General features: G+C 39.8%; 1 protein-coding gene across 8 annotated transcripts in view; it reads right to left on the bottom strand.

Moving 5' to 3' along the window:
* ndrg4 (NDRG family member 4) overlaps positions 1 to 24,398 on the bottom strand; it is a 54,545-nt gene that overhangs the window by 12,062 nt on the left and 18,085 nt on the right. For 2 of the 8 annotated variants that reach the window (XM_028430672.1, XM_028430668.1), the window contains exons 2-5: positions 16,212 to 16,302; positions 14,649 to 14,807; positions 9,871 to 9,909; positions 2,391 to 2,496 (exon numbers count right to left, since the gene is read on the bottom strand). In XM_028430672.1, coding sequence (XP_028286473.1) covers positions 2,391 to 2,496; positions 9,871 to 9,909; positions 14,649 to 14,807; positions 16,212 to 16,289 — 382 coding nt within the window. In that variant the 5' untranslated portion in view covers positions 16,290 to 16,302. Of the gene's footprint in view, positions 1 to 2,390; positions 2,497 to 3,732; positions 3,921 to 9,870; positions 9,910 to 14,648; positions 14,808 to 16,211; positions 16,303 to 24,026; positions 24,086 to 24,398 lie in introns of those variants that run through there. The other 6 variants (XM_028430673.1, XM_028430671.1, XM_028430666.1 and 3 more) reach the window with 5 other exon arrangements.

Consider the following 24,398-nt stretch of genomic DNA (forward strand, 5'->3'; position numbering starts at 1 on the left):
CCTCCTTTAGGCTCCGACTGGGAGGCGTTAATTAACCGGACCAATTAATGTGACAACTGGGTTAAAGATGAAAGAAGCAAGCAGGCCGGGAAGGTGGTCTGGGTTTATCTTTTGCCGAGGTGCCATTTTGTCGGCTCATAAAAATACAACGGTGACACGAGGACAGAAGTTTCTCATCTCGCTGAATCATCAGTCAGTAGTCTGCACTTTTACTGACTCCATGACCTACTTTCTTCTTATACTTTTTTATCTATCCACTTCCTCTGTTAAAGTTGTTGATGTTGATGTTAAAGTTTCTGCAACAATTACAGCGTTGTGACAGAATTTCTGCTTCTTAAATCATGCCCATACAATTCCTGATCTTTTTTTGCGTCTTCCCTCCTGCTCTCTCTCTCTCCTGTCTCCATTGTTTTCAATGGCGACTCTGGCAGATTGCTGTGCCATCTGCTGATTGGATGGAACAATAAATTCCAACACCAATTTTCCTTCATCTTCGGATTTTAGTTTGCTAAATCCTGCTCCATCCTGTATGAAGTGCTTTAGTGATTGGCTTTGAATACTAATAGCTGTGATTCTGCTGCAGCAGCACGTTCTTTTATATTCACTGTCACACCTCTCCAGTTTCTCTGCTATCGATATTCATCTTTTTAGGTTTGAATAAATAGACAAAGGTGCAGATAAATCCAGTATTCGCACCACCCGATTCTGGCACGTTATCCTCCAAACCACCACCCTTCTCCCACCTCCACCCATCCATGCAGCACCGCAGTGCTGCTGCCTTTCCCCACCCACCCGCCTCTCTCTCTCTCTGCTGCTCTCTCTCTCTGCAGGATGGGGATGTTTTTCTGACCTACATTTCATCAATGACTCTCATGCTCATTTGCCACCTCATCTCATCCTCTTTTCTTTTCTGTCATCACACTTTAACACAAATTCCCCCTCAGAGATTTTTTATTCTTTCTCTAATTGTTTTTTGTCCTTTGCACCTTTTATTCCATCACAGGCTGCCTGGCTTAGCCTGTATAAGTGCTGGCATGCTGTGACTTTGTACAATGACGTGAAGGTTGTGACAGCTATTAGACATCAACAAACACCTTCATTTTTTTTTATTTATTTATTTTTTTTCCCATTAAGCTGAAAATAAAGACTGACCAGTGAGGTGTGATAATCACATTTTTCCTGCTCATTGCTTCAGATTTAAGCTACAGAGCCTTAAATATAAGCCCTGTACTTTTCTGTACTGCTAATTAATGCTTGTTGAAATGCTTGAGAAATCAGTGTGTTGATTTTTGTGGGTGTGTCTTTTTCATATAACATGTAGCAATATGAAATATTGTTGCAGAGAGGAGAAAAGTGCCTTGTAACAATGGTCTGAAATGGTCTGTTAAAACCATGTGAAGCTGGTGCTAAAAAACTGCAGTCCCTCAAGTGGCCATTTAAGGCTGGCTCCAAATGAAGGCCTTTCCCCATAGACCTCCATGATCAACACTTTGATCAACATGATCAAACATTTTTTACAGTCTTGAACTCCTTTGGTGAAAGTGTGGAACAATGTCTCTTTGTAGAGGTCCACTACCTGTCGACCTTAGCTTGACCAGCCACCATAATTCTATTCTATACAAAGAAAAATTTAGTCTGGTCTGTGTGGGTTTGAGTTCCAGGAGGCTACAAGACATAGGATAAACTGCCTCAGGGCATATTTGGATAGACATGCAACCAATCACAGAAACAAATGACATAGGAAGAGTGACAACCAAACTATTTTCAACAACAGACATCCAAACTGGTGTGCAGAGTAGTGTGAAGGACTGTTGTTGGTTTCGCTACTTAAACCGGCCCTACTTAATGGTAAATGGTTAAAATTGCTACAGTAGGGTCTGTGCTGGAACTGGCTGTAAAAGGGGAGGGATTCTCCACCATTTTCAGTTCCAGAATATTCATACAGGGGTATGGCTAGCCAAGTGGTCGATCTATGTATTTTGTTCACTTATATATGAGGACTAATTTGTCAGGATTCTGTTCCTAAACTGATCAATAAAAACACAAATGTAAAGCTTTCTAGATTTGGCTTTACTTCAAGATGACTTGTAGTTTGTAAATAATGTGATTTTAGTTCTGATTTGTGAGGTTGTAGTGGTCATATTTCTGTGATATGTGAGGTAACTAATACTTTTCTTGATGACAAACACACACATAGAGACACATCCCTTCAAGCTTCATGACTCTCTCTTTTGATACTTTTTAATTATGACACAAGACTCCTGCTGTAGACGATAACAAGTTCATGTGCAATAATGTGACATGGAGGCCAATTATCACCTCTGATAAGCACAGAAGTAGAAGCATCTGTTCACGCACACACACACATACACTTGTTTTTGGTTACTCACGGTTCAGCCCGACATCGTGGTAGGTGAGGATCGCAGGCTTGTTCCCTTTGGGCGCCCCTCGGATCACCACATGCAGCATCCCGTAGGGGGTCTCAACGTCATGTTCCTGTAAAATGCACACAAAAAGACACACAATTCATCTGGTGGTTCACACACAAGCACATCACACCTGAGGGGAAAACAGATGGCTTTACTAATGTTTAATCTCAGGTTGTTGTGTGGCACATCAGCATATTTGAACCACTGGAATAAACCCGCTGTTTATTGAACTTTCTCGCCATCAGCAGCTAGTTCATGCTGATTTGTTTCCAGTGATCTTCTCAGGATATTGGATGTAATTTGTGTAACTTGATAATAAATTATGGATCGATTTAAAATGTCATGCTTCTTAATAATTCAATGATGCCTTCAAAAATCATCATCATTATTATTTATAAGCATAAATACCTTTTTAATGTTTGTAAAGTCAAAACAGCTGCTGCTAAAAATAACTTACAGCTCCTGTTATGACCCACATTTTGTCAGCATACACTGGTCACTGACAGCAAAACTCAAAATGGAGGTAGGAGATATGTGTTACACCATGAGCTGCGCAATCCACACACTTGCACGCATCTACACACACACAGCAGTGTGACATTTGGGGATTTTAGTGGCTGGTTAGGCCTGTATTGATGGTGCTGACATTTCTGTTCATATCTTTCGCTCCAAAATTAAACACCCAGAGATCTGGCACACATCAACACAACATCAATACTGTCCTCAACTTGGCATGTGTGTTTTTTTCACACTTTAAACTGTTAGGACAGCTGTCTGAAAATCCTGTCAAACCTGCGGCAGTCAATCTGCAGCTATAGTTGCAGACAAGTGCCAAAATTCCCCCTAATCTCCTCTAACAGCTGCATTAATCCAACCAGATTATCTTTTTATTATTTTAGCGTAAACATCAGTGTTTTTGGTAATCAGCATTCTAATTCAAAAGCTGTGTTCGCAGAGACATTTCACCAACACACCTCATGACCTTCAAGACAGAAGAAGAAGAAAAGGGCATTTCAAAATAAGATGCAGGATTTGTTAGATCTCCACAGCAACACACACCTTTACTCAATACTGCAGGAAAATTAGCACACAGACATTCATCTTGTAGAGGTATGCAAAGAATCTTTGTGTCACAATAAGTGTGTCAGTGGGCCAGAGTGGAAGAATGACCCATCAGCCTACACTGCCTCTGCAGTTTCTCCTTCTGACCACAACACACATTCATCACAGCGGCACAGCATAACACTTCAGCTCAAAGACAAAAACTGCATTCACACCCTGAGGTGCGGTTTCAATCACTCACCCCGTCCCAGCACTCAGGCATGGCTCTGCAGTAACTGTGCACTCAGCCGATGAAGAAAAGGAGGAAGAGGAGGGTGCAGACAGGCAGATGAGCAGCCAGGCCTCTCCTGTTTTAAAGGACTAGGTCCTGGTGAGTACCCGCTGTAGGATGGTTGGGTGTTGCTGCAGAGTCTTTGTCTGCTGCGCTCTACGTTCATGCGCTCTCTTAAAGCAGAGAGTCACAGCCCTTCTCCTCCTCCTATTCCTGCTTTGACTCTCTATAGGCGCCTGAACCCTGGGGGTGGGGCAGGCTGGAGATGATTGGACCAGAGCATTGCCTCCCTTGTTTTTGATTGGTCAGCTGTCCTATCATTCTTCATTGGCTCTCTCATCAGCACCACTGCTCTAGTTTTGATGTATTCTCCTCAGTGACCTTGTTAAAAAACAAAACAGCTACTGTTCAGAAATCAGGCCAAATATTCAGATAAAATACCCCTGCTGTGAAAGTGACCTACATGGTATATATATTTGTGGAATATTATCATTTTATCTCAAAATATAATTTGTCATTTGACCTATACCACAAGACTACACCAATCATCCCTCCATGACATAAATGAGAACATTACCAGGGGTGTTACAGTGCCTTCATCCCATAGTGCATTATTATTGTCATTATTGACAGTAGCTACAGTACATGCATGCAAAAAAAACTGTAAACAGGTGGATGGCAATCTTCTCACTGTACAGCAGTGTAACCAGGCTATTTTCATTTTTTCATTCATTTCTTGTTAATAATATATACTTCATATATTCTTAAACTCTAAAATATAAATACATAAGTACTGACTTGCAAGCAGCTGTAATAAAAAAAAACTCCTCAATGCAACCAGGAAGCCATGACAGATCATTGTGACCAGCAGTAATATGACAAACTGGTTTGTAGAGGCTTTGAACATTCAAATATATTAAAAATATTTACATTTTTACAATCAACGAGATATTCTACTTAGTTTTGTTCATTTTTATGATTCATGCCTTAAAATGCTCAGAGTTAGGTTGGAGTTGCGTCTGTATAGCCATGTATGCACTAGAGGTGCAGGACTTTATGTTGCAGTGTACAATGAACCCACACTGATTGTGTGGTATTTACAATGTGCAGGAAGTGCTCAATAGGTTGACTATGGCACATGTTTTACAGTTCTACTGTCTTATGGGTTTCTACACACACTTCCAGGCTACCTGCAGCACACTACTTCTTTTTCTCAATGTCAAAAGGCAGGAAAACTGGAGATGACTGTGAAGTTAAGGCAGAGGATGAGAGGCGTACGTGCACATTTTTATAGCTCTGATGGTGTCTGACTGACTGTCCTGCTGACTGCAGATTCTCCTCCTCCCTGCCCTTTTTCTTCCTCTCTCTCCCTCTATCTCCTCTTTTTTTCTCCCATCTATCCCCCCTTTCCTGTTGACAGAATGCTTTAACTTTCTCTTTTTCTCTCTGTCACTCTTTGAGTGTGCTTCCGTAGGAGATTAACTCTCTGCTGACTCTGCATCATATTGCTGCCCTAAACACACACACACACACACATGCCATGCATAGAGGCAAAGTGAATATGAAAGTTTCTTTGGAGACTGACATTTTTCAGCAAGGCTTCCATTTTCACCATATTACCAAAAGTAATTGCTCATCTGCCTTTACACAAATTTAAGTGGCATCCCATTCTTGAGCCATAGGGTTAAATATGATTTCATACTGGTGCACAATTGTTGGACCAGGAAGGGGCCATCGTATATGCAACACTGTAACATACACACACAGTCAACACTGTCAGTTTACATGTTACATATTTTTTAAAGTGCTGCTGTGCAGACTGTTAGAGGATCTTTATTATTGTGTTGAGAATAATGCAACAATCTACATACATGTACTACTTGATCCAATACTGAGGAGTTAAAAGCTGCATGCAGTTCTAGCAGTCTGCACAGACCTCCATCTTATCTGGCATCACTTAGTCTCACAGCCACAATTATGCCAAAGCTACAAATGGGACCACCAGCACACAGCCCTACTCACAGAAGAATGGCTGTGTGCAGCATCAGTTACCATGGTGATCATATGGTATCACATTCTTGACACAGAAAGAGAACTTGGAGTTAACTTACGAAACTCAAATATAAATTCATAGTGCCAATCCACACAATGCAACAACCCCAGAAACAATACCCATACCTATTTAAATACAACATTTAAATAAAGACACCATAAAGCAAACAACACAAAAATGCACATAATGCATAATAGCTCCAGCAGTAGTAAAGTGCAAATGTCTACTTGTTTACTCTTTACGCCCCGATTACGTACATGCCAAACACTAAATAAAGTGTGTCCTCAGTGTTTCTGCACTTGGAGCTGTGAATGAGTTGTGTGATGCACAGTTGATTAGAATCTCTCAGTTTGAGTTGTCAAAACACATCAGCTGCCATTACATGCCTCATCACCATGTAGTTACATTATTAATTCAATACGAAGTGTCTGCACTTATCTAAATAAGACGATTCAGGATTGAAATGTTTCTAAATAATGAATGCAACTATTGTACATGCAATTGATGTAGTTTAAACTTTACTATCATTCAGAACCATTAGTCCCACTTAATCTCTCTGGTTTTTATAAAGGGTATGCACATATGTCACATTCCCTGCAGTACACGTCCCCTTACTCGCGTTTTGAGCCAATCGAAAATGTGCTATATAAATAACTTTGAATTGAATTGAACTGAATTTTTCGGACTGAGTGGCAAAAAATCGTAGAAAAACGGTAGAACAGCAAAGGATTATCTCCCTAAACTAAAAGCAGTTGGACTGGACAGTGACACTCAAAACCATGTTGATAAAGTGGGTACGGAAAGTATTCAGACCCCTGTTTCACTCTTTGTTATATTGCAGCCATTTGCTAAAAATCTTTAAGTTCATTTTTTCCTCATTAATGTACACACAGCACCCCATATTGACAGAAAAACACAGAATTATTGACATTTTTGCAGATGTATTAAAAAAGAAAAAGTGAAATATCACATGGTCCTAAGTATTCAGAGCCTTTGCTGTGACACTCATATATTAAACTCAGGTGCGTCCATTTCTTCTGATCATCCTTCAGATGGTTCTACACCTTCATTTGAGTCCATCTGTGTTTGATGATGATTGGACTTGATTAGGAAAGACACACACCTGTCTATATAAGACCTTACAGCTCACAGTGCATGTTGGAGCCAATGAGGATCACAGATGTTTTGTAATAACATAAAAAGTAGTTGACCAGACTTTACATGCTGCAAAGCTGAAGTCGGCTGCAAAATCAATCAATCCATTACCTTCTTCTCCTGCCTCAGATTTATGTCCATAGTCAGTTGTACAACAGCTCTTCATGTTTTTAGATGAGTTTTTGTATATTTTATATATACAAATACAACACTGCTCCTGTCATGGTTTCAGCCAGGTCTTTTATTTTGTAGTTCATTTTCTGTTTGTATTAGTTCTAGTTTTACTAGTCACTTCCTGTTTTATTTTGAAACTCGATCTTCCCCTTGTGTTTTACTTCCCCTTCCTCATGTGTGCTCCCTTCCCCCACCTGTGATTACCTGCTCCGCCCTAATGTGCTTCACCTGTGTCCAATTGTCTTCCCGCCCTCCTGTGTATAAAGCCTGTGTGTTTCCTGCCCCTTGATGGCAGTTCGTTTTGTGAGTCTTCCATGCGACACAGCCGTCCAAGTAGCCTTTCTGCTCTTGTGATTTTTCCCTACGTGTTCTCGAGTAAGTTTTGGATTCTTGTGTTTTTTCCCTACGTGTTTTCGAGTAAGTTTTGGATTCTTGCCTTTGCCTTTTTGGATACCTCTGCCACGTGGACTGAACTCCTGTGTACCGAACCTTGCTTGAATTAAAACACTGAGATTTGCCTGATACTTCCGGCTTAGTCTGCATTTGTGTCCTCCGTCTCACAACCCTCCTGACAGCTCCTCAACCAGCTTTTTGCTGCTTTTTGCAGCTTTTGATGTCACATGCATACCCTCTATACTTGACTTAAATTCCAGTAAGATATTTATGCATTAATCAATAAGATTATTAATCAATAAAGATAAAAAGCTATTTCTGAAGTGACCGGTAACAACACCATGGTAGTACAATAACAAAACACATTTAGAAAAGCATACAAAGAGGCTACAAAGAGACAAAAACAATGAAACATAATACTGCAAAGAGCCCACACTGCAGGAACACATTCATAAAGTGAGGATTCTCTGCAAGTGTGTCTGTCTGTCCCTTGCTTTTCTCAACATCTGCAGAAAATATTGTGTGTGCATTACAGGGGACACACGCCAGGGCACAACCAAGTTTGAAGTTGTTTGGATCAGATTACCTGACAAAAATCTAAGCCCCATTCCCACCAGGCTAGGGCACCAGGACTCTGCTGTGCTAGCATTTTGCTTGTTCAGCTTAATGTGTGTATATGAATCGACCTGAAAGTTTTAAAGTAATGGAAGAAACTCAAAGTCACGTGGTAATCTGTTTGAGAACAACAAACCAATAAGAGGCCTCTTTGCTTGCCTCCACCTGTTATAAGGTCATGTTGCTGCAAAAGGTTTAATGTTAAGTTAAGGATGTTACGTTTCTCCTTATGAGTCGGGTCCTGCTCAAGGTTTCTTCCTATTAAAAGGGAGTTTTTCTTGCCACTGTTGCTCTTAAGGGGGTTCAGGCTCTGGGTCTCTGTGAAGCGCTTTGAACCATTCTGATTGAAAAATGTGTTATTAAAATTGAATTGAATTTCAACAAATTAAAATATGATTCAGCTTTAACAGCCGAATGGATCAGTACAACAAGGAAAATATTGAAGAATAAAGTAACCACAAAGCAACAAACGTCTAGTCATTATGTACAAATCGATGTGTAATGAGCAGCCTCACCATAAACAGGAAAATATATATTTTTAAATTGTGATAATTACAACGTAGCTTTAATTTCTACAGTAGATTTTCAGACTTCACCAATCATCATGGAAAAACATAATAAATGATGTTAGATTTAATTAGTTGTTTAAATTCAAAACACATTCATTTCTTTTGTAAACGAAATAGAATGGAGCATCTCACGTTCAGCTGTTAAAATGCAGCGTTATGATATGTCGGGTTTAGGTGTGAAAGAGAGGTGTTTCATGAAGCTGCTTGTCTGACACTCCTCACGTCTGACTAAAATAAACCAGCAGAGCCGTTGCATGTATCTGATCCAACCGATGTCGTAATAGTTTGACAAAGTTTATATCTTCCTCCCTTGAGCCTCTTAGCTGAGGACAACTTCAAATTTAAATCTCAGGCCATTATTCATTAATTATATGGTTTATAGGGTGAAATGGACAAACTACTCAACACAGTTTATTGGATGAGCAGCAAGCAGCAACATCTTTCAAAAGAGAGTCGATGCAAACTTCTATCTTAAAATACCAAATTTTAGGACTGTAATCTCTTTGCATGAGAAGTAGGTATTGTCACAGGTAACTATACGTAAGCATGCTCAATCTTAATGTGACAGCACAATTAGAAGAACTGATCAAGTACAGTTTGTTTGAAGTGTTACCAGTAGAAAGACTCTTCTGTCTAAAAAGCAGGACATGGATTCACTAAACTGCATCTAAACAAAGAACAACACTTGTGGAACAATGTCCTATGGACACATGAGACAAAGTGGAGTTGTTTGGTCTTAATGCTCACCACCATGTCTGCTGAAAACCAAATACAGAAACACCTCATACACACTGTCAAGCACGGTGGTGGAGGACTGATGGTTTAGGCGTGTTTTGCAGCCACAACAAAAATCTGCACTTATCAACACAACCGGGAAGCCATTATCTGTAACCTGTTGTGCATCTGTTGTGCACTTTCTTCGGCACGTGCATACAGGCATGTGCATTGGTGATACTAATGATGATGGATGTGTCATTTAGCATGAAATGACACGTATCTTTTTACCCTTTACCTAAGTGACCCAAGCATGGAACCATGTCAAAGGAAGATGGAGAGCCGCAGGCATGGAGCACACAAAAGAAGAGCTGATAAGAAAAGGTAACACAGAAGAAGAGCAGGAAGAGGTGAGTGAGGGGGGGGGGCTCTTACCTTCCAGTCGCCTGCTGGCATCAGCTGTTCACAGCTTTCCTGCAGTTAGAGACAAGCAGAGATAAGAAAAGGAAAAATTAAAACACGAAAAAGATCATGTGAACCCACACACAGACACATTCCTCACACTTTAAAGGGAGCTTCCACTGTTGGAGCTGAAGGCTGACAGATTTAACAGAAGAGCTGCACAAGCTGTGCACTGTAGGTCCAAACCACAGAAACACAGTTTCCCAGAAGCACAACAGCTGTACAGCTTACAAGAAGCCAAGTGCTATTTCATGTGCAGATTAACCCCCAGTGTTTGCTGACTTCTCTTCGTGTAATCAAAGAGACATATCACTAATTTAGTATTCACTTCCAAACCTCAAGAGTTTTCAGTTGTTTCAGTATTTATTTTGCATATTTAGACACATGTTTCTGTGTCGTTAGTGCCCTTTGTTATTATTATTATGTCATTTACTACAGCACATCTGGGAGACCGGAAGTAATTCAGCAGTAAAAAGGGAGAAAGGATGGTGTTTTCAAATACAGGATGAGACAGAGAGCAGCAGCCAGATCCCCATCACAGCAAAACAAACAGTCCAGGCATAGAAAATCACATTTTTACCATCAGTCCTTGAAGCAACTCCTTTACAGTGAAAAAATTCAGACACTGATTGAAGGAGGCATACTGATAAGTGTTTGGGGGATCTGGCCTTTGCTCTCTGTTTAATGGAGGCGTTCACAATTTTCCAGGTTTATCTTAAAACAGCATTTACTAACACATTTTGATGCATTGAGTTTAGGACCAGAGGATATTTGTATACTTAAAAGTCTAGTTCATATGAAGCTGTAGCTGTAAGAGATAATTACAAAACCATATATATAATTATTTTATATAATGGGCCCAATATTAAAATAAAATGAGCTTAAATATAACACGTATATAACATATTAGTATAAGTAAATAAAATAAAATATAAAATTGAAAGTTTCCACTATACTACTTACTATAAAAGTGAATAAATAAAAATAAAAACATAAAAATCCTTACATAAAAAATATTTTTAACTAAAGAGTAATGTTATGAATTTAAGAAGCAACTTTACGAACACAATTTAGTTTACTTACAAAATGATATTATAATAACATTATAATAATATTATAAAATAAAAATTGCTATAAAGTTTTAAAAGAAATATTAAAAAAGTAAAAAGTAGTATATATATATATATATATATATATATATATATATATAAGAAGATAATGTATTTGCAGGTTCATATTAACTTAAATCAAAAGACATTTTTCAGACTTTAGATTTTATCCTCCTTCAATCACATCTCTGTGTTTCTAGGATCTACAGGGTTTTAAGACTTTTTTTGTGAACCCATCCCAAAAGTGACGCATTGAACATGGAGTTTCTTCCATAAATAAATACATCTTAATGTGCTGTAAAATAACACATGTAGCAACACCACTTTTTAAACCTTTACTTTGCTTATCTATTTTAAAAGTTTTTACATAAATTTTTTGTTTTTTTGCCTCAGCGTAAAGGTTCACCTGTGTTGACCTGTGTTATTTAAGCACATGACATGTATTCTTGCTCTGCAGAAAGTAGAGCAGGAACATCTGAAAATCTGGACCAAAAAATAAAAAAATAAATAGATAAATAAAAAAACAAAAGAAACAAATTGAGGACATGCACAATGAGGTTAGGCGCTGGTCAGAACAGTTAGACAGATGGTGTTCACACTGCTTCCTTATCAGAAACATGCACAAGGCGGGTCTTAGTTTTCTGAGTTCACACTGGGATTTCTGAAGATACTTCTGAAAGAAAATAAAGCATTAAAGATGGATACTGCACAATAACAAAAGTGAAAAGGAACAGCGGTGGATTAAAGAAGACAGGAGGTCACACATTAGCAGTAGAGACTGGAAAAGAAAGGACAAAATCTGATCAAGGACACACCTAAAGAGAGAGAGAGATGTCAGCAGGACCTGAAGCTGCCCGAAAGAACAACGCAACACTTTCAGACAATATTAAATAATGTTGTTAACTTTTCCAATATGTGGCTGTGATGAAGCAGAAAATCTAATAAATTGACAAAAAACTTCTCATCTCCAGACAGATGAGATGTGCAGCTAAAGGGCAACTTCAGTCCCTGTGGATGTCATGCAGATCGATGAATGGATGTTAAGGAAAATGTTATGATGACAGTACGGTGGTCGGACCAGCAGGTGGCAGTCTTCTCTGTCCTATAACTCCCACCCCTATCACACTGTATGTAGAGGGTGTGCAGCCACTCAGCTCAGGGAGAAGGCAGACTATGGAGAGGTTGTCCCCTGATTCCTTCTTAAAGGTTGTGTGAGTCTTCCTTTTGCATGTGTTCCTTGTAGACTGTGTAATATTGCGTGCAGGTGCTCTGATGTTTTTTCCTGCTGTCTGGTAGTGCTTTTCCTGAATGTACACTTTGGCCTAGATTTTAGAGGTGTGTTTGTCTCCATTGAATCTCTACTAAGTCTGCAGCGCTAAACATAATACATCAGATCCAAGAGGATCAGGGCACTGACTTGATTAAGTCTCATCCAACAGATGCTATGAATGGAAGGGAAAAACATGTCTAGGAAACTGACTGGTAGACTACTAAGATATAGTAAGTAGAAGAGGCTATATTGTGTTGTTTGTATCACTGCTCAAACACTTTAATAGATTGTGATTGTGGGCTATGCAGAAATAAAGTTCGGAGAATTCTGATCATCAAAAGCAGTAAAAAGGAGATCCTCTGCTAAGGTAGGCTACCATTTTTAACTAGAACTAGAACTAGCTTTGTTACTTTTCCTTGTACAGAATAATAAAGAATTAGCTAATTAAGCTTTAAAAATCCCACCATTTCACAACTGACTTAATCGCTGAGCCAGAAATGGTTTTACTTAACCCCCAGAGACCCAAATATCGGAAATGTTTAATTGTGTCCTTGCATGCTTCTCTTGGTGGGTGTACATATGTGTTTTTGCCTCAGAGAACATTTGGAGACACCATTAGTGACATTACGTCAATAAAAGATTCTCAGTCGTCCAGGTCATTTTCATTCAAGGCTGAAGCAAGGCAACTGTACTTGTGAAGTTTTCTCGAAGATGTTTTGCTGCTCCTCCTCCAGCTTCATGTCCAGTTGCCTCGCCTTTTGGGGTCAACCCTAAAGATGCTCCAGGCTAAATATTTTTGTGCAAATTAATTATAACTAAACTTAAACCTAAACAACAGAACCAATTATTAATGATAAATCTGGTTTTAAATAGAGAAAAAAAAACATGATTATTTTTTTGTGACACCAGTGGGGCTCTGGGGGTTACGTTTTTCTTAATATTTTTGCCAAGGGGGCCAATAAATTTAGTGGTAATTGAATTTACTACGTCATAACTAATGGCACATGGTTACATTTACTTCACTCTCAAATTGTCCCTAATGAATGCTTGGTCAGGTACCACACTGATGTCATTTTTTAACTCAAAAGTGTCAAAATTAGATGCTGCGGCAGCATAGATAGTCAGATACTGATATTTGGGGAAATGAAATGTGCCAAGATCAACATTATGACTGCTATTCCTTAGATTTTCTATCTATGTACAATATATGAATTGATATTGTTTATTTTGGTGAATGGCACTTTCAAGGAGTTGCTCCTCCTATCTTGATTTACATTAAGTTTAAGGACATTAAAGATATTTTATTCTATTCTATATAGTCTATACACAGTGGTAATAGTGTAGCTGGCTTAGTAGTTGTGACAGAGGAGGGTTATGTTAGAGTTGTAATGAAATTAGAAAATGTGTGGCTGATGGTTTAATAGCTCAATAGCAAATGTATTCCATAAATTGCTCCAAGCCATGAAGATATGAAGACATAAAGACATCATGGTAAGCCCTGCCGTCTGCTCAGCTGTAAAGGTAAGTGTTTTCAAGCATCTTAAGTCAACTGATATACACTGACAACAATATATCCAGGGAATATATGATAGTGGCTGACTGATGTATTGGTCGTCACTAAACTGTGGTGCTGTCACTCTTAAACTTTATTTGGAATGGGACTTATCAAAAGGAAAAGTAATGTGTTCACATGGGAGTAACACTCAAGCCTCCTGGCTAAAAGTCTTCATGTGACCTCACTCCGAGGGATGCTATACTACTCCGCATGTAGATACTAACAGTGTTGGGGGTACTCAGATTACTTTTTTGTTGTAACATAACATGTTACAACTTCTCACCAGGTCAAGCCATGTCTGTGCTTTTGTGTGTGTACCTTGGTAACATTGGAGCACTGGAGCTTGTGGTGCCTTCTGACATTGTGATCTTGAAGGACTTTGTACTAAAGACGCTTCATGGAGTTCCTGGAAGATGTTTCATGAGGAACTCGTCAAGGAACTCTAACAAGTTGCTTCAAGTTCTTGAATACTACCAGAATGCACTGTATAGCATGTCACACAGACAACGTGAACTGTGAAACAATGGATCCTGTGGACACCTACCATAAGGTGTACCTGCCAAAGTTCCCATATGTGAGGAGTTGGAACTGATCTTTTCATATGTGAGATTTTCACAAAGTACTAACATCTCCTAGACTTTGCCACATTGAAATGTAGTTTCCCTAAAATTTTATATCCTTTACTACCGAGCAGACGGGTACCATGATGAAGTGTTAAGCCTCTGGATCTCCAGGTCATTGTTCTAGTCTGTTGCTGTGTTGTGTGCTTGACTCTGTGTACTGGCGGTCAGATGTTTCTGCTTGTTCTGGTAGTTACCGGGAGGACCCCGCTGGTCCGACGGCGGGTCTGGCGGAGCCAGTGCCGTGCGATGACATGCCAGCGGTGAGTGGGGCGGCTGGGGGGAGGGGGGTTGTTAAGGGGCGCGGGGCTGGCGGGGCACGGGAGCCCCCCCGACGCCTCCTCTCCTTTATCCTGCTGTGTTGTGAAACAACAAGCACAACAAGGTGGTTACTGGATAACAACCAGGGCAGACATAGCAGCAACATACAGTCGACACAAAAAAATGTGATGCAAGTCATTCGTGATTCATTCTCTGATGTTTATGGAGGTCTGAGAGATGCTCGCAGTGATCCCCTATCCCTTTAAATTCAGGGCTTCAGTGCTTCTTTTCTGTCCGTGGGTCAATGCAAAGGTCAAGCTAAAGAGCTGTAGCCTTCCTTTAACTGGAATAGAGGAACAGGTTGTGTGCAAAGACCTGTTGGATTAGACAGTCTACATGCAATTGTATAATATTAATATGCTGCATTCATTTGGGTTTGTTTCTTATTTTGAAGGCTTAATCGTTGTTAAAAAAATACTCGATTTATTCCCATATGGGAATCTGTGGTTCCCATATGGGAATAAATCATTGGTCGCAGGGTGTTTTGTTCCAAGAGGTAATCACTGTGTAACTACCCTTAAAGGTCACTAACTTACTGTTGCACAACAGTATAGTTATGTAACAATAAAATGAGGGGTGTACCAACTGTGTGCAGGAAGGATCGATGACCTTGATTATTTACAAGCAGTGAGTCCTAATGAGCAGGCATAACCGGATCAATAGCAGACTTAGTCATTCATATTGATGCACAGTAAATTGGACAGAGTCTGAGTCAACAAAACCCTGACCTTCTGGGTGTCTTTTCTGACACGTTGTGAGTCATGACTAACAGGTTTAGTCAGCTCACTCACTGATGCCTTTTATCACATTTATCTTCATACTATTCTATGAATCTGGTGCTTTCCACAACAACAAAAGCAGCATCTTCATAACAGGCCATTCAGGGTTCTCATTCATTCCTCTAATTGCATCAATCGTCGTCCTTTTCTCTGTCTTGCTTTGTTTCCGTCTCCACTCGCTCTTCACCTAAAAAGAGCTGTTTGAAAAGTTTAAGGAGAAAATGAGACAAATTTACCCTCTTCAAGTCACTTCACGTCTCCATGAGAAGCATTCAAGAGCCCCCGATCGAGCCACAGCCTGTACCTGTTTCTTGTTCAATGGGTAAGTGAACTGGAATAAGAGGCGTTTACGTAACCGCCTACTGCATATTCTCTGTGTCTGATTCCCTCCACCACCCTGTCTCGCAGCCTAAATGAGCTTTCATCTTCTCATAGTGCTGTTATCAAAGAGTCATGGTTGGATGGAGTTTATTAATTTCCTCCTCCACTGGTAAACAAGCACATTGTCTAATTATAAGCCATCACAGCTAATGAGCGCAAACATCTCTGTCTTAATATGCCAAGAGTTTGAGGGCTTCATCTTGCACACACTAATCAGCGTGTGACGGCAGGGTTAATGACAACAAGAGGACATAAGGTAAATAAACTGGGTGCACTGACCACGTCTGAGTCCACTCCTCTCTGCTCCGGCAGCAGTGGTTTCTCCTCCGTGAACTGCTGCTCCTTCATCCCCGCCATCCTGGACAGCAACCTGCAGTCACCATGGCAACACACACATACAGGGTTACACTACGATTTCATCATATCTTGATGAAACACCGTCTGTGTGTGACTGTAAAAAAATGATCTGCATAAGCACTCCGTCACATGATGATGACTGGTGACATCATCATTCAAGAGGTCATTTCATAAATAAAAAATGTGAAATTATGGAAGGAATTAGATGGCTGATTGAAAGCTGTGCCACAATATTCTGAGCAGCTGTAAGATGTGAAACTGATTGGATGCAGTGGAGATGGAATAATGATGAAATCAACTGTGATGCAAACATGCCCTCTGTTGAACAGTAATCAGCAGGATTGAATTAAAAAGTCCAAGAGTTGTGTTTGTTGTGTGTTGTGTGTATGTTTGCGGACTATTCATTTTGAAGTTGGTTCTGAAGTTCTTCCAAATTTACCAACCACTGTCTTCCTGGGAACATTCAAAGCTCACAGATACAGTCATTAGTCAAGTTAGTACATCTAATTTTTCCACAAAGCTTTAACTGTCAGACAGATACCCTCACATTTGTCTCTAGAGTCCTCTGGTATACAGAGGGGTTCATGGTTCACTCAATGACTGCAAGGTGTCCAGGTGCTGTAGCTGCAAAACAAGTCCAAACCATCAGTCCTCCACCACCATGCTTGACAGTGTGTATAAGGTGTTTCTGTTTGGTTTTCAGCAGACATGGTGGTGAGCATTAGGACCAAACAACTCCAGTTGCTTCCCTAACACCATTGTTTATGTCTTTCTCTTTGTCATTGTGTTAACACACACCTGAATGTTCCAGAGCAGCAAACTGTCAAAACATCTGTTTTTATAGAGGTCTGTACACCTGCTGATGATCAATTCATCAAGGATTGATCATCAGCAGCACCTGCTGCAGCTCAACTAATTAACTCCTATGGACACAGGAAGAGAGGATGCAGATAGAATTACAATAAATTAAAGGTAGGGTAGGAGATTTTGAAAGCTCAGTGAGAGTCAGCCAGATTTTGAAAATAAACACACGCCCCGTTCTCTCAGAGCTCACCCTGAAGCCACGCCTCCCAACCAGTCTGTGACTTCGCCATCATGCACGTACCTCTCTGATGCGCGCAGAGCAGGAAGAAAGCAGCCAACCAGCCAACTACTCGCACAGGTGCGCCTCGCCGGAGTGGCTGATGTTTTTAGCGTTTTATTGCTTCCACAGATGATTAATATTCTTCGTTTTAAAGCGAATCGTTGCTCGGTTGCTATTGGATTGTAAAGAGAAGTTACACTAATTTAACAAAAAGTGCATCAGAATGAAATCTCCTACCCTACCTTTAAAGTGAAATGAAATGAAGTGACATAAATTTGCTCTACATAACTTGATTACAACTAAACCTAAATGTTTATTTATTTATTTTTTTTCTATTTGTCCACTAGAAAATGTTTTAGCATTAAAATCCATTTTAAACATGCTACAACTCAACAAAAAGTTTGTATTGATTGTTTACCAAATCTGGAAGTACAGACTCACAGCTAAGAGGCGTCTCGGTCTAGTTTGAAAGATAACAAAGACACATTCAAAACTAGAGCTGACATAGATGCTTACTGACCGAGATTACTCTGTAAAAAAGTGAAGCCTGGAAGTACACAGACTACTGCCCCTGAACATAACACGCTCACTGAGGCTGTATGAGGGTCTAATTAAGCTGCTCCATTGTGTTTGAGGGAACAGCCACAACAAACAATGATGCCAATAACACAGCAACACTACAAGTGCAGTCAGACAGCCATAACAGTACCGGATCATGACATAGTACATCCACCAAAGGAGGAACACAGAGGAACACAAACATGGACACACTCGCACAGCTCAGGGCTAATTTAGCTTGTGAGCGACTGCAGGCCCAACCCGTCCTCACCACTAACATTGTTAAAAACTCGACTCTGATTGGACATAACCTTTCTAAAGAGCATTGCTGCTATACCAAACTGACCATTGCTATGTCTGGTCCGCTAAAAAACTCTGGTAAAGTCTTTTGTATCAACATGCATCAACACTCTGTATAAAATGTTGGATTTTCTTCTATAGCTGTATGATAATTACTTAATTTATAATACAATTCATGTCTTGTACATGATTCACTCAAAAAGCTACTACAAAAAGCAGAAACTGGGGAAGATTGTTTGATAGGCACCTGCTTAACAGGTTTCAATGTTATAAAACCTTTAGGCTACTTATGTAGATCTTGATCTTGAAAACAGATGTTTTGACAGTTTGCTGCTCTGGAACATTAAAGTGTGTGTTAACACAATGGCAAGAAAGAAAGGCATAAACAATGGTGTTAGAGAAGCAACTGTTCAACATCATTCTGGAAAGACTTATAAAACCATTTCAAACTATTTGGAGTTCAGCATTCTACAGTGAGAAAGATTATTCACAAGTGGAAACAGCTATCAATCTTCACAGGAGTGGACATCCCAGCTAACTCACCCCAAGATCAGAGAAATACAAAAAAAACCCAAGAACTACATGTCAGAGCCTACAGACCTCACTGAGCATGCTCAGTGTTAATGTGACAGCACAATTAAAGGAAGACTGAACACGTCCAGTTTGTTTGAAGGGTTACCAGGAGAAAGACTTTTCTGTCTAAAAAGCACATGGAAGCACGACTGAGGTTCACTAAACAGCATCTTAAACAAAGAACAGCACTTGTGGAACAATGTCCTATGAACAGATGAGAACAAAGTGGAGTTGTTTGGTCTTAATGCTCACCACCATGTCTGCTGAAAACCAAACACAGAAACACCTCATACACACTGTCAAGCACGGTGGTGGAGGACTGATGGTTTGGACTTGTTTTACAGCTACAGGACCTTGAGAGCAATACAATTACTAGGGATGTCCTGATCCAATCACGTGATCGGAAATCGGGCCTGATTACGTGATTTCAGACTCGATCGGAATTACCTCCCGATCAGGACTCGGATATATATTTATTAGGGCTCTCAAAGTTAATGCCTTCTGTGCAGGATGGCTCTGTGTCCTGTAGTGTAGGGGTATGACAGCTGCTTTTGGTGCGAGCGGTCCTGGTTCGAGACCTCGATGAGCTGCTGCGTGTGTGTAATTTCCTAGCGCGGCGCTCTGGACACACACACAGGTTTTGCTGCAACAAGCGAGTTGCTCTTTGCCTTAATAGAGAATCCTGAAAGTATCGGATCGGGACTCGGTATTGGCAGATACTCAAAATCAAATGACTGACTCGGACTCGAGGGCATAAAAACCTGATCGGGACATCCCTAACAATTACTCACTTGGTGTAGGACATGCTACAAAAAATAAGACCTCAAATGATGACCCACCATTAGCACATGTCACACTCAGCTAATAGTTTTGGTTTCTCAACCTTTTAACTTTTGTGTCACCATGGATGATTGGATCACCTACCCACCTACAGTGAACTACTGAGCTTGCCTAGCACCAAAGAAAGAAATTAGCACATGCTGATGGCCACAGTTCAGCTTCCAAAGCTTAGCCTGCTCTGTCTGCTCACAAAGTCACCTTGCTGCCAGTGTAACAGATACCCTGATTCACATTTGAGCTTTGCTTTTTACTTTGAAAATCTGTCCTGGAATGATGTGTGTAAATTCTTGGTGGATGGATTTTTCCTTGTTAAGTAGTGCCTCTACACTGCAGCGTCACGCACAGAAACATACACTTCATCAGCTGCTGTTAGTGGCATCTGGGCTTTGTCTCTTTGAGGGTGTCAGATAAACCACACAGATTATGTTGAATGACTGCCAGAGAGAGAGGAGAGGGAGGAGGAGAGGGAGGAGTAGAGGGCGAAAGGAGTTGGACATGTGTGAATGTTTTCAATAGTAAGTTTCCTCTTACTGCTTCCATAGGCCTGACAAAGGTGAGCTGCAGCAGGTACTACTGATCATCAGCTTCTTAAGGTCCCACCACAGTATTTCAGTTGGGTTGAGGTCTGGACTTTGACTAGTTCATTCCAAATGAATTCATTCCAAAAAGTGGGTTCTTTTATTTTTCAGTCATTCTGATGTAGATTTGCTGATGTGTTTGGAATCATTGTTCTGTTGTATGACCTAATGTATACCAATCTTTAACTGTTAGACAGATGTCCTCACATTTGTCTATAGAGTCCTCTGGTATACAAAGATGGTCGATTCAGTGACTTCAAAACAAGACCCAAATCATCAGCCGTCCACCACCAGTGCTTAACAGTGTGTAAGGGGATTTCTTTTGAAATGTTGTTTGGTTTTATGCAGTCGGTGAGAATTAAGGCAATTACTTAAAGTATTGCACAGTGAAAAAGTTATATGTTGTTGAGGTTGAGGTTGTATCAAATACTCAGACACACTCACACAATGGAATTTTATAGATTTTTACAGACACAAAAAAACTTTGAAAAGAGTGGGGAACCAACATTTAAACATGACTGTAGGTATTCTGGCAAATGTGACCATTGTTTTTGAAGCTGGGGAAATAACATCCATGCTTAAATATGTATTGATTACTCTGTAAAGCTAAGGGAAACGTTTTGGGGGTTTTGGCATAGCAGTAGCTCTAAATCTAAATCTTAAAAGTTCTAGCTAGTTTTTTGACTGGGGGTGCAATCAAAGGTGTTGGCACCCCCTATTAGAAAATCTATAGGATCAGTAATTCTTCATATTAAAATTTTTAGAATATATAAAAACTGCTAAAAAAAAACCCTGCTAAATAAACAACTCTTCAGTCAGTGGCTGAACCAGACCTCGCCATAATGTTTTCTCCTTCCCTTGTGTTTACCTCCTCCCTCACTGTCTCCCTCCCATCGTGACCAGTTTATTAAATGGGTGAGTGTGACCTTTGTGGAACTATGGGAATGTAGCCAACACCAAAAACAACACCACCTCTCTTTCCCCTCTAGATTCTGTTTTCATCATTTTTTTTAGATCACAATAATCACTGACACACTTAATTATACCTTTCCAGTGTGGAGGAGTAAAAAAGAACAGTGAAAACAGAGGCTTCAGCTACCCTATAAACCTGCTTCTCTTACGTCAATGGGGAATAAAGTGTTGCAAACCTCCAGACTGTGGAGGATATGCATCAGACAATCTGTGCACAGTTGACAGCTTGAATAATAATAATAAAAAAATAGAACTGCTTGACTGAGGTCACATCTAAAATATCTTATATAAAAAAAGAGCACCACCTACAGACACTCCATATAATCCAAAGACAATAAAAATACATACATACACGCACTGCTCTGTACGACAGACTGGCAATAAGAAAGAGAAACAAATCATCCTCATTTCACCTCAGTAAATCCATGTTTCCTTCCTCTTTGGATTTCTAACATAACTGCCTGCATTGCTTTTCAATTTAGTCACAGGAGGATTTTCCACATTTGAATTTTTGACTTCATCAGAAAAAAACTTTATTTTCAAATCAGACAAACAAAACCTATTCAGCATACAGTGTGTCATTTATAACTGCATGGAGCTGATGAGCTCTCAAATAGTGTTGGGGGAAGGTGAATAGCTTGGGAGCATGGTTGCAGCATTAACCCTGACACATCAAGCATCGTAATCGACATATATTGACTCTCAGGTCAAAAATAAACCCTATCCCAGCTGTCAATGGGTCGAGAAAGCAAGGTATACCACCCTGGGCAGTTGATTGTCTATTGGAGGGCTCACACAGAGAGACACACAACCAGCTACAGACCATCCATCCAGTCCATAAATCAACCTAACCTGCATGTTTACTTCAGTTCCCCTGTGCTTGTCCACACATAAAGTGCAGTATTTAAAATGACTCTATGCACAAGCACAAAAATTGCATGTGCCTGCATTTTACAATAGCTGAGACATGAGAAAATGGTGTCCTGTGATTTCACTGACTCAATTATGTTAGGCTGCATAGCAACTTGGTGTGGGGGATAACGGATGTATTTGCTCTTTGTTAGGATTCTTTGCTGTGACGTCTCTGCTTCTTTTTGTTTCTTTGTGTTTATGATTCATCACCACTGTTTGACACTGCTTTTTTTCTTAGACTGTCTTCTTCATTTTCTTCTCCTCTGCAGCCTTTGGCATTCTGCTCATTCTTCTTTCCCCCCAGTGAGTTGTTTGGAGTCTGTTGGTTATCATAAGTTAAATGTTTTTTTCATGTAGGAACTTTTGTCTTATGTTGTAATTTATTTATTTATTTTGGACATTTGGCAGTTTTGTGTCTTGTTTTAGATCTCTTTGTGGACTAGTAGACTTAATGGTGTTTTCCTGCAGTTTGTGTTATTTTGTGTTTCTTTGCTTATCATTATAAATTTATATTTGCATGTTTTTTTTGTTGTCATTCTGTTGTCTTCACATGACTACAGTCCATTCAATTGTCCATGACTATTTAGTTTATTTTGTGTAACTACATATTCTCCACATTCCCTCTGCAGTGTTGTGTATCTGATGAACCATGTGGCCGTCACAGTCCACTCTCTACCAAGGAGGGCCTAACTTCAAAGCCCGTCTTCATCCCCCGTCACCAACTGCGGTCAGGCAGCCAAAGTATCAGTGGGTGAGAAGTTATTTACAGGCCTGTTTTCTCTGTGCTCTCTTTCACAAAGGAACTCTGCCAAATAAGAAAAAAGGAGCATTGTCTCTGAGAGTGAAGTGGGTTTTCTGCTCTGCTTTAATGGAAGTCTGTTGAAGAGAATAAAATGGACCTGTCCTCTTTTCTGTTCTCTGCATTCTTTGCTTCTTTTTCTCAATTTAGGCTTCCTGGAAAAGGTTGCTATGGCAACCCAGCTTAAGCCCATAGTTGCTGGCTCACCTTGCCCTTAATGCTGTCCCCTCATTTAACGTTTATTTTCAAATCATTTGATGTGACAGTATCCCCAACATGGCACGTCTGATGATGTTTACGGCTTTTTTTACGTCATTTTTCGTCATCTACATTTTTCAAAGTGAAGCCGTGAGTCTGAGCTGGTGTTTAAAACTACTACAAGGAGACAAAAAACATAAGAACACAATCTCATCCCATTACTTAAAATAGGTGCATAATGTAATCTATTGTTTCGTGCATACTGTCATTAATTGTCCACTTATATGTGTACATAATAATTAGACATTTCACTGTAAAACATTGCAAAAGTCAGTGATAGGAGGTACGACCAATGGACACAAGCCCCAAGTTGGTGTTCACTCTATTCCACTGTTGTTTTATTTTATGAAGTGCTATATCACTTTCATCTCTTTTACTCACTGTTGGGGTTAAAATACAAGTGGTTAAGGTTAGGCATTAAAAAACAGGATAAGGTTTAAGTTTGTTGTGCTGGGTCATGAAAATGTCACTCTGCATGAAACACTACATGAAACTGTCAATATTTCACTAGGAAAAAATGTGCTGCAGGCACTAAACACAATTCCTATTAAAAAGCATCTGTTTAAAAGTTTCTCCTGCTGTCATAAAGGAACAATTTGTGTCATTGTACAAGAAGCAAGTGATTCAAATGTATGTGACTGCTTCACATTATGAGATGGAACCTGGCTGGCCATGGACAGACAAACAGAAGCAACCATTCACCTTTGATGCACACATATTTTCCTCACAAAGACAGCAGGTGTCTATAGACATGCTAACTGCTACTTGTTATCTTTTAAAGATACAATGCTGGAAAAGCTTGTTCTGCGCATGTGTTGTTAGAAGTTGTTAGAAGTTGTTAGAAATGTATTTGAAATACTTACAGTTGTGTGTGAGAAATTATGACCTCTTAAACTTGAGCAACCACGTTGGATGCTGGTCCCTACAACATAAATATGACATACATGGCCATGAAAGTTCACAAAAAGATCAGGGGTTAAATGCTTCCATGTGTGTTGCCAATGGTGGATCTCAGATATGAGTACAATTGCATTGTCATTAACTCCATAGCATGTATTACTGCTCTCGCTTCACTGTTCTCCTGCTCTAAATTACACCTAATGTTCTCTTTTGTTTTCCATTCACGACTATGTCTTGCCAAATTACACATCTCATATTCAGACACGCCAGAGTAACCTTTTCTCTCTTTGTTTTCTCTTACTCCTCCTCCAGACCAAGTCAAGTGGTGAAACTCC

This window comes from Parambassis ranga, chromosome 19 (genome assembly GCF_900634625.1).
Source record: "Parambassis ranga chromosome 19, fParRan2.1, whole genome shotgun sequence".
In the NCBI taxonomy this organism is placed as follows: Eukaryota; Metazoa; Chordata; class Actinopteri; family Ambassidae; genus Parambassis; species Parambassis ranga.